The 11,638-nt window shown below is 45.3% G+C and overlaps 1 protein-coding gene across 2 annotated transcripts; it reads right to left on the bottom strand.

The window, feature by feature from the left end:
* Positions 1-2,694: 2,694 nt before the first annotated feature.
* On the bottom strand, positions 2,695-9,029 carry RBM43 (RNA binding motif protein 43). 2 transcript variants are annotated; one of them, XM_038143503.1, is made up of 4 exons: positions 8,883-9,029; positions 5,918-6,008; positions 4,098-4,192; positions 2,695-3,462 (listed from the first exon to the last, which is right to left on the bottom strand). In XM_038143503.1, the coding sequence occupies exons 1-4, from the start codon at positions 8,883-8,885 to the stop codon at positions 2,743-2,745; spliced, it is 909 nt and encodes a 302-aa protein (XP_037999431.1). In that variant the 5' UTR covers positions 8,886-9,029; the 3' UTR covers positions 2,695-2,742. The 2 variants fall into 2 exon arrangements, with proteins under 2 accessions (XP_037999431.1, XP_037999430.1); XM_038143502.1 differs by having other exon boundaries at positions 5,918-6,104; positions 8,883-9,028.
* Between the last annotated feature and the right edge of the window lie 2,609 nt (positions 9,030-11,638).

Here is an 11,638-nt window from a genome sequence, read left to right as displayed (position 1 = left end):
TGGTTGGATTTGTTGGAATATTCATGCCAGTGACCAGATTGGAGGGGTTTTAGTTAAATATCCATTGTTTTCCCAGGAATCTGCAGGTTTGGATTTGTTGGAATATTCATGGCAGTAACCAAACTGGAGGGGTTTGTTAAATATCCATTGTTTTCCCAGGAATCTGCAGGTTTGGTTGGATTTGTTGGAATATTCATGGCAGTAACCAAACTGGAGGGGTTTTAGTTAAATATCCATTGTTTTCCCAGGAATCTGCAGGTTTGGATTTGTTGGAATATTCACGGCAGTGACCAGATTGGAGGGGTTTTAGTTAAATATCCATAGTTTTTCCCTGGAATCTGCAGGTTTGTGTGGTTGCATTTGTTGGAATATTCACGGCAGTGACCAGATTGGAATTTTTTTTGGTTTTTTTTTTTTGTGGAATCTGCAGGTTTGTTTGGTTGGATTTGTTGGAATATTCATGGCAGTGACCAGATTGGAATTTTTTTGGGGTTTTTTTTTGTGGAATCTGCAGGTTTGTGTGGTTGGATTTGTTGGAATATTCACGGCAGTGACCAAAGTGGAGGGGTTTGTTAAATATCCATTGTTTTCCCTGGAATCTGCAGGTTTGTTTGGTTGGATTTGTTGGAATATTCACAGCAGTCACCAGATTGGAGGGGTTTTAGTTAAACATCCATTGTTTTCCCTGGAATCTGCTGGTGTTGTTCTGGTTGTGTTTCAGAAACCAGCAGCCCTGGATCCATCCCAGGGCCAAAGGTGGGGCATTCCCAGCCAAACCCAAGCTGGAAAAGCAGCCCTGGAGCACAACAGCAGCTCCTCTGCTCCTCTTTTCCCAGATGCCTCCCTCCAAAGCACTCCACGAACAAAACAGCCGAGGCCAAAAAAGCTCTTTTTGTCTCCAGAAGCACATCCTGGGAATGAGAGCAGCAGATGGAGAGCCCTGGGAACAATGGGATAATGCTGAAGGGGTGCCAGGGCCGTGGGGGCAAAGGGAATGGGAAGAGGAGCTGCTCCAGCTGAGCCAGGATTCAAAAAGAACATTTTATTCAGCTGTGGTTTCAAGGTTCTGAGGTGGCGGCTGCAGATCGTTGGGTGGGAAGGGGTTTTTTTGGCAGAGAACCAGAGCTGAAGGACACCTGGAGTGCTGCTGCCAGCCGTGCTGATGCCAAGAGTGACTCAAAAGCCACCCTCAGCCAGGGCTCACAGACACCAGCGCCGCTGGTTTGCCTGGTGAGCAAAAAAATAGGAAATACCAAAGCTCTGAATCAGGAAAAAAAAATAAAAAATTAAAAATGAGGCTCTCCAGAAAAAAAGATGAGAAGCTCAATGTGGACACTGGAAAACAGCACTAATTTCATTAAAGGATTATCCTGCATAGAGGATTTTCTCTTTGACAAGGTTGAAAAACGTCCCATCTCTGCTTGAGCTCTGTGGGGACGACCCCAAACAGCTCCAGGGGGAGTTTTCCAGAGTTTCCCATCCCTGAGCCCCTTGGAGAAGCTGCAGAGCATGGGGGAACTTGGAAAGGATGAAATGAAATATTTTTTATTATTATTATTATTATTATTATTATTATTATTATTACTATTATTACTACTACAACTACTATTACCTTTAAACATTGCTCCCCTCTTCCAATTCAGCAAAGCACTTTAGCTCATCAGCTTGCTGCTCTGACAGTCATTTTTAATAAACTTTTAAATTCATTAATAAATTTTTAAATTCATTTTAATTCATTTTAATACATTTTTAATACACGCAGGTGCTCTAACACCTCTCACTGGCTCCACTGCAATGGAGGATCAGCCATGACAAGAAAATGCCTCGAGCATTTCTTGGGCTTCAGGTTTGGGCTTCCAACCAAAAATCTGGGATTTGGTTAAAAAAACACAGACGCAATGCTTTGGACAACTCTTTTCTTTAATGGCATAAAACTTTCCCCACACACCAGACAGAAAAACTGCTCTGGATGTTTCGAGAAATTATTCTAAACACACAGATATCACAAAATAAAAGCTGTTTTCCAAATTGCTTTAAAAAAAAAACCCCCGTTTGTGCCCTTGTAATGGATACAGAAACAGATCTGCATAAACAGAGTCTGATGACAAAGTCTGAATGCCCCCACATCTTCCCATCAGATCTCTGGACACACTTTCATGTCTAAATAATGAGCTGTCAGGAGGTGCTGCAGAAGCCTGCACAGCTGGGAAAAACCCCATTATTGCTCCTATGAAAACAAACCTGCCCGTCTGCTGCAGGGAAGAATTACCAAGGCTTTCTCAAGCCTGTCCAGTCCACGAGCCCTCTGCTCTGCCAGGTGGCCCAGCTCTCTTCTCAAGGCAGAGGAAGGCCCAGAAAAGGTCCCCATTCCTGGCTGCTGCGGTCACCTCCTCACAGAGCCTCACACAGAACTTCCCTGCAGTGCTTCCTACACGGCTGGCACACCCAGCTTCAAACAAAAAATCTCTTTTCTCATCATGTGCTGCTTGACAGCAAGCTGGGATGAGAATGCACCGAGGTACCAAAAGGAAATGTGGCTCTTTCTGGGCAGAAGAGGTCCCCAGTTCAAGAAAGATGCAAAAATCATTGATTTTTTGTTCTGGCCTTAATTTGGTGTTTGGAGGGGGCTGGGCTTGGTCATTCTCCTGTGCAGAGCTGCCAGCCTGTGAGAGGGACAAAGTGACATGCCAGTGCCACAGGCAGAGTCTGGCTGAGGAACCCAAACCACAGGAACCCTCACTCCTACCTGGAGAGCCTCTTCACCTCCTCTGTGAACCCAAAAACATCTACAGAAGTGCCCACAAGGTCAAAGTGGGTGTCGTAAGGGATGACCAGCACTCCGGGGTAGCGTGCCCTCAGCCTCTCCCAGAGCTGTCTGTACCTCTGCTTCTCAGCTCTGCTGTGCTCCTTGAAGCGGATCCTTTCCTTCCGTAAAATCTTCTGGAGCTCCACGGAGTGATTCTCAATCATCTTCTTGGCCTTTGCTCCCTGTGCAGCACCGGCCTTGCTGCCAGGACTCTCAATGCACACCGTGGTGATGTCACCATCAGTGACCCCAGAAATGACAACACCACTTCCCTGGAGAACCCTGGGAAGAAAGCACTTCATGTAGTGGTAGATATCCGTGTCCAGAACCAGCACTTGCTTTTCTGTCAGTGCCTCCTGGGGGGAATTCCTCATCTCTGCAGCACCTCTGTGCTCCTGCAGCTTCCTCCTCGGTCTCTGGAGGGATTTTCCCTCTCTGCTGTCCTCCTCTGAGAGGGATTTTGCCTTCAGCAAGAGGAATTCTCTCAGCCCTCGGAGGGCTGGGAAGGAGCCTTGCACAGCAATCTGCCCGTCGCGCTGCAAGGGCCCAAAACTCAAATCCGGGCTCTGCTTCTTCATCTCTTCCACCAAATCTTCTAGAACCAAGTGATCTCTGAAAACAGCCATGTTGAGGGTGGACCTGACCCAGAGGAAGGCCTGGAATTGTGAATGGGAGAAGTTAAGGAGCGGCTAATGAGGCATTAAGCATAATTAGATGAATTGGGTGTGGGAAATGGGAAGGCAGAAACTTCCAGAGACACAGGAGGGTTTGATCTGCAGCCTTGGGAGAAGCTTGGATGGATGTAAAAATAAAGCACGCAGACATTAAGCAGAAACATCATAAACCTACGTTTCTATAGTTGTGAGTGAGAAGTAAGAAACATCTTAAGTAACTTAAATAAAAAACGATTGATAGGATGGTGAAGGGTTTATAATGGAGAAATGAAATTGTACAGAGTAAGGTGAGAGATGAGAAGGTGCAACAGAAGCATCTGTGTGTACAAGTGACAGTAACCAACTGGATGAAAGTATATTCACTGCAGCAGAAGTAAGTAAAGGTGATAGGTTAGAAAAGCAAAATAAACTTTTTGGCAACTGTCCATTGGGTTATAAAGTTCTACATTGCCTTGTAACAAAGAACTTGTGACCATTTTTTATGGCCGACTGCGTGCTCTCTTAAATCTCACGGCCTCTGAGACTGATGTTTATCTGAGCAATAAATTGTTTTTAGCCCAACTGGGGTCCCATCCCTTCAATTAAAGCAGGGGTAATGACATCAGGGAGGAGCTCACGTTGTGGCAGTAGCGGGTCACTGTCAGGGGGAAGGGCCTGGGCAGCCTGTGGTCCTGCAGGAGATGCTGATCCTTCTTCAGAACGCGCTCCACAACTGAAAACAAACCCAGATCCACTTGTTGTGAAGGCTGACTTAGAACAGAGACTAAACAGAGTCACAGAATAAAGCAGGGATTTATTCAAAGCATCTCCTCCATGGATTCACCTCGGGCAGCACCAGAGCCCAGCCAGGGCTGCAGCCAAGAGGAACCCAAATGGTCCCAAAATGCACGAGCGCTCCCGGGGTCTCTGCCTTGGCTCAGCTCTGCTCCATTTGCACCTTGCAGTTCATTGTCCAGTTCCAGCTTTAGCCCAGGCACTCCCACCCTGCTTGTTTTTCTCTCTCAGCCCACGCTGTTGGTGCTCCTGGCCTGAGCTTTGGATCATTTGTCCTTGGTGCCCAGCTGGAGCAGGAATTGTTTTGTCTCCCTGCTCTGTGCACAGAGCTCAGCAGCGCTGAATGTGAAGCTCAGAGCTGCACACTAAAGCAGCACAGAGGCTGAAACATAGAAAAGCTGAACCCGAGGCATCAGGGGAGCAGTGGAACAGTCACCTCCAGCCTGCTGGAGCCCCTCCTGTGCCCTCACACGAGCACCCACTCTCACCTCAGACTTCATCTATTACTCCTGACTGCTCACAGACACCAGCCCGTCTCCCTGGCACAGTAACTGGCAGAGATTTATCCCCCAGAGCCTGGCTACAAAAACAACACGTTATTCATGGCATAGATTTGCTCCTAAAAAACAAACCGAAAGCTTTGCACGATGAGTGAGTCATTACTTCAACCAGCAAAATCCTGAAACCTGGCCCAATAACCAGAGAGGCTTCAGCCTCCTGAGGACTTTCGAAAGAGCTCTGAGTAAGTCAGAAATAAGATTGTTGAGTTTTTCAGATGATGTATTTTTAAAATTTTTATAGAAAACAAGGGTTAGTTTAGTTTATATTGTTCTAAGATTTACACTATACATATTATAGTATAATATATAGTATATATATTATACCATATATACTATATAGCATAGTTATAAGACTTTTTAAAGAATTCTTGATTAATAAAGTATTCTGAATAATATTCTGAATAATATTCAATATCTGAATAAAGAGATTTATGTTTTTGATTTCATTTTGTAATATTTTGTTTTATAGATTTATTGTCTACTGTAAGTTTTTTCTCATTAAGTATGTTATAGTATTTATAAATTTATAGTAGAAATGTTTAATATTTATAATATTTATAATATAGTAGTAATATAATACAAATAAATAATATAGTAATATTATATTTAGATAATATATTTAAAACGTAGTTTAAATATGTTTATAATATAGTATTTATAATATTTAGGGTATAAACAGTATATTTAAAATATTTATAACATTAGAGTTGTATTTTAAATGTTTATTATTTTTATTTTAAAATATTTTATATTTAAATTTTTCTTAAATTAGTGTTTTATTGTTAATTTTAAATTTTTTAAAAATTGATGTGCTTTCTAAAAATAATGTAAAATTAATTAATTATTGTGTTCCCATTTTAAATTACAAATTTCTATTTTTGCTTTTAGTACCTAAGTTCAGAAGCCCTTTTTTTTTTCAAAGTTCCCAATTAAATCTTGTGTTTAACTTTCAACTTCACCTTCCAAGCTTCAAGTTCCCAGCCTTTTTCTGCATTTCAAACTGGAACAGCCCCCCCTTGGCCCCGTAAAACCCCAGTTTCCAATCGCTCCGGGGCCAGTCCCCCAGCAGCACGGCTGACCTCGGAGCACGCTCATCTCAGTACCTTGGGCATCCTCGAAGGTCACCAAGGCCACCCCTCTCCTCCGCGTGGGATACGTGACCTGCTCCACGTCCCCGCCGTTGTTCCTGGACCTCTGGAAGTGGATGGTGAGGATGTCAGCCAGCAGCTCGTCCTGCAGCAGGCCAGCGGGGACCCCAGCGACGACAACCGTCCTCGTGCCTCTGCCAGCCTGGGCAGAGAGGGCAGCTTCAGCAGGGACCCCGCATTCCCACCCCGCAGGGGCTCCCCCTCCCTCTGCAATTTTCCCCCTTTTTTTTGGGATTTTTTGGGGTTTTTGTAATTGGTACACGCTGTTCACACCCATTTTTCAAGTTTGGAAATGCGTTTTTTCAAGCAGCAATACAAAAAAGTACCCATGAAGAATGCATAATCTCTGAAAAAATGATATATATTATATAATATATATACATTAGTTTATTATATATTATTATATAATATAGACTATTATATATATTATATATATTATATATACTACATTACATATATTATATAATATATACATTAATATATTGTATATTATTATATAATATAGACTATTATATACATAATATATACTATATTACATATATTATATATAATAGATATTATATATTATATATTATTATATATAATAGATATTATATATTATATATTATTTTTATATAATATAGATAATTTCTTGCTTTATATATTATATACAACATATAATTAATATATAATAATTTCTATATAATAATTTTATATATAATAATACCATTTATATAATATTATAATTTTATATATCTAATTTATACATATTATATATATATATATATATATATATATATATATATATATATATATATATATATGAATGAAATATATGTATTATAGAAATAAATATTGATGCTTCCATGTAGCGAGAGAAGTTGGTTTTCAAAACATAAAATTCAGGCTTTAGGTATGAATGGTATGAATAACAGCCTCCTTTTTTTTTGTTTGGTTTGGTTTGGTTTTTTTCATTTTCTTGGTTGTTTTAGGATCCTTTGCAATGTGCATTTAGGGGTTAATTAATCCTGCCCGATCAGATCTCAGGGCCTGCCAGGCTGCCTCAGGCACCTGCATTAAAAATTGGTTTTAAATGCCATTTAAACCCTCTCAGAATCTCCTCAAAGCAGGAAAAATGATCACTAAATATAAGTTTCTCAGCTGGAAGGTCCCCCTGGTAATGTGGTTTCCTCTGATTCTGATATTTAACATCAGAAGATAATAAAAATTTTAACTACGTGTGGTGCTCAGACAGGATTCCCTGCAGAGTGGAAGGGGCAGATTCCCTGTTAAATTCAGGAGAGCCGGGATCTCAGCCATCTATACCCCCTCAGAATCTTCTCAAAGCAGGAAAAATGATCACTGAATTCCAGTTTCTCAGGATCTCAGCCATTTAAAACCTCTCGGCATCTTCTCAAAGCAGGAAAAATGAGCACTAAATTCCAGTTTCTCAGGATCTCAGCCATCTATACCCCCTCAGAATCTTCTCAAAGCAGGAAAAATGATCACTGAATTCCACTTTCTCAGGATCTCAGCCATCTAAACCCTCTCGGCATCTTCTCAAAGCGGGAAAAATGAGCACTAAATTCCAGTTTCTCAGGATCTCAGCCATCTAAACCCTCTCAGAATCTTCTCAAAGCAGGAAAAATGAGCACTGAATTCCACTTTCTCAGGATCTCAGCCATCTAAACCCTCTCGGAATCTTCTCAAAGCAGGAAAAATGAGCACTAAATTCCAGTTTCTCAGGATCTCAGCCATTTAAACCCTCTCGGCATCTTCTCAAGGCAGGAAAAATGAGCACTAAATTCCACTTTCTCACCTGGAGGGTCCCACAGGTAACGTGGTTTCCCCTGATTCTGATATTCGATATCACTGTGGAGCACTGACTACGTTTAACAGTTCACCGAGTTTTTGCCAGAAAGGAGATAAATTTGGCTTGTGGGAACGAGCTGTCAGTAACCGCACTTGAGGTCAGCCACTCCATCTGAATATTCTCTTAACTTTTAAACTTAACTTTTAAACTTCTCTTAAGGTTTTTTTTCTGGGCCTGGGCTGCCTAAGCCTCGATAAGCAGGTGCTGAGGAGGGAGCGATGCCTGCCCACAGTCCTGGGCACCACCACGGCTCTGCAGACAAACCCAGCGAGAGGCTCCTCCAAATTCCGAGAGCCAGGAACTTTTAATTAATTACAGCAGCCAATTAAATTATCCCGGAGAGGCAGCCCCGGCTGCGCCGAGGCGGCACGGAGGGGATGCAGAGAAAGAGGGAATGCAGAGAGGGAGGCTCCAGGATGCAGGCGGGATTTTCTCACGCCTGGCACAGCCGGAGCTCGGCTCGGCTGCCAGACAGCCCTCACACCTCCCCAGCTGGTGTTTGCGAGCGGCACCCGGGCCTGCTAGTGGGGTTAGGGGAAAAAAAAACAAGCCAAGAACACGAGGATTGTGCTGAATCGCTGCCGAGACGCGGCCGCGCCGAGCAGCTGCTGCGGCAGGGATGGCGCTGAGGGACGGGCAGGGAACGGGGAGGGATGGGACGGGATGGGATGGGATGGGGCAGCAGCTCTGCTGGCAGCGGGTCCTGCTGGGGCTCCCCGGCAAATCCCACACTGGTTTGGGTTGGGAGGGACCTTAAAGATGTCCCCAGTCCAGCCCTGCCACGGACAAAGACACCTTCCACCGTCCCAGGCTGCTCCCAGCCCCAGTGTCCGACACTCCAGGGATCCAGGGGCAGCCCCAGCTGCTCTGGGAATCCCACCCAGCCAGGAATTCCCAATCTCCCACCCATGCCTGCCCTCTGGCAGTGGGAGCCATTCCCTGGCTCCTGTCCCTCCATGCCTTGTCCCCAGTCCGTCCCCAGCTCCTTTTCCAGCGCTTTTCCCACAGCTCCTCCCGGCCCTGCCCCTCGCGGTGCGCGGCCCCCGCTCCCCCGGCCCCGGCACTTGCCATGGCCGCTCCACCGGGACGGGATCCCACCGGGACCGGGATCCCACCGGGACCGGGATCTCACCGGGAAAGGCCTGGAACGAGCGGGCCCGGCGGGGAAATGAAAGCGAAAGCGGCGGGGAAGCGGCGGGGCCGCCCCTGCGGCCGCCCCCGGCCCGGCCCGGCCCGCCCTTCCCGGCTGGAACGGGCTCCGGGAGCCGGGAGGGGCAGGGACACGCGGGGACAGGGACACACACAGGGACAGGGACACACACAGGGACACACACATGGACAGGGACGCACACAGGGACAGGGACACACACAGGGACACGCACATGGACAGGGACACGCGGGGACAGGGACACGCACAGGGACAGGGACACGCACAGGGACACACACACGGACACGGACACGCACAGGGACATGTACAGGGGCAAGGACACACAGGGAGAAGGGCGTGCATGGAGAGCGCGAAAAACGCCAGTCACTTGCTTTTAAAATTGTAAAGGTTTAATAGTAATAAAATGGTTATAAAAATAGCAATATGATTAGAGGAATAAAAATTTGAACAATTGAGATTAGGACAGTAAGAACAAAGAGTTACAGACGGTCCGGGTGCCTTTACTGGGCAAAATAAGCCCGAAAAAGGACCCACGTTTACAGAGGATTAACCCTTAAAAGCAACAGCCTGTTGCAAATTCATACACCTCATCCATGATGCATCAATTCCATACAAACAAAGGATTCTGTCTGGTCAGTGTCAGCTTCTTCTTCTTAATCCTAACGTGTCTTCAAGGCTGGGCGAAGTGGGAAGAAGTTGGTTTCTTCTGATAAGGGAGCAATAAATCCTGTTTCTCTGAAAGACTGAGGTATCCTGTGGCTGCTATCTGGTGTGAGCACCTCATTCCTTTCTTTAAAAAAAATATCCCACATACATAGTTTCTATTTTAACATTGTGTTATAACCTAAAACTATTATATAATTGAGAAAATTAATACAGCATAACTTTCTAACATAACACATACAACATTCATCCTAATATTTGCAAAAAGCCAATCATAAAATACAGATTTTTCACAGAGAGGGACAGGGACACACATGGAGGACAGGCATGGAGAGGGATACGCATGGAGAGGGACACACATGGACAGGGACATGCATGGAGAGGGACACGTGGACAGGGACACACATGGAGAAGGACAGGCATGGAAAGGGATACGCATGGAGAGAGATACATGTGGAGAGTGACACGCAGGGACAGGGACAAATACATGGACAAGGACACGCAGGGACAGGGACACAAGGGGGAAGGACATGCATGGGGAGGGACAGGGACACACATGGAGAGGGACAGACATGGACTGGGACACGCATGGAGAGGGACATACATGGAGTGGGACATGCATGGAGAGAGACATGCAGGGACAGGGACACAAGGGAGAAGGACAGGTGTGGAGAGGGACAGGCAGGGACAGGGACACACAGGGACACACCTAGAGAAGGACAGGAGTGGAGAGGGACATGTGTGGACTGGGACATGCATGGAGAGGGACACGCATGGAGAGAGATACACATGGACAGGGACATGCATGGAGAGGGACATGCATGGAGAGGAACACACACTGGGACAGGGACATGCATGGACAGGGACACACATGGACAGAGAGACACATGGACAGAGACATGCATGGAGAGGGACACACATGGAGACAAATACACATGGACAGGGACATGCATGGACAGGGACACACATGGACAGGGACACGCATGGAGAGGGACACGCATGGAGAGAGAGACACATGGAGAGAGAGACGCATGGACAGGGACACGCATGGAGAGAGACACGCATGGACAGGGACACGCATGGACAGGGAACACTTCCAGGCATCCTGGGCAGCCACAGCTGCTCTGGGCACCCTGTGCCAGGGCCTGCCCACCCTCCCAGGCAGGAACTCCGTCCCACTGTCCCACACGGCCAGGGACACCCCTGGCACCCCAAAGGCTGTGCCTGCACAGCTGCCGTGGCCCCAAACAGCCCCGTGTTTGGCAGGTCACCGATGCTGGGGTGAAAGCTGCAGCTGGGTAATGTCCCTGTGTGTAATTTGGGAATAAAAACCTCCCAGCCCGAGAGAAAGTCACCCCAGCAGGGAGGAAAAAAAGGATATTGACATTTATAGATGCATCTCTGATGCTTTATTCTTATTTTTCACCATTAAAACCAGTCTCCAGCCTTTAAAGCACCACTGCTGCTTTAAAATTTAACAGGGTAATCATCACAAGCCATAATTCGTCAGGGACAAAGGCAAGACATTTACAGACATTGTCTTTAAAGTGTAAATATCTGATTTGTTGCCTGGGCTCTGAAACCTGCAGCTTCTCACTGCTCATGAGTCACACCTTATGAGAATTTTAAGCTTTTTCCTTTTTAAGGATTTACTTCTCAGTATTTACCAGTGAGACACAGTTGAAATTCATGACATTTTTTACCTTTCTCAAGTTTTTTCCCCTCTCTTTTTAAGGTGTCTGGTCTTACATAGTTTTTGAGGGTGCAAAAGTGCACAATTTCTGTAAATTCTTCAGCACTACTCTGTTTGAAGTTATTATTATTTTTTACAGTGGTCAGGTAACCAATCCCTGCCTTTGCATGCCCTGAACAGTGAGAGGTGCTACAGTCACATGTATCTCACTCGACAGCAAATTCAAAATAAACTCTGGCGTTTGCAGCCTTTCAATTTTCCACATTCAACTTTTATCCACTGCAAATTAAAAGTTTGTCT

Source organism: Motacilla alba, chromosome 7 (assembly GCF_015832195.1).
Source record: "Motacilla alba alba isolate MOTALB_02 chromosome 7, Motacilla_alba_V1.0_pri, whole genome shotgun sequence".
Lineage (NCBI taxonomy): Eukaryota > Metazoa > Chordata > Aves > Passeriformes > Motacillidae > Motacilla > Motacilla alba.
This window is presented reverse-complemented; position numbering and strand designations above follow the sequence as displayed.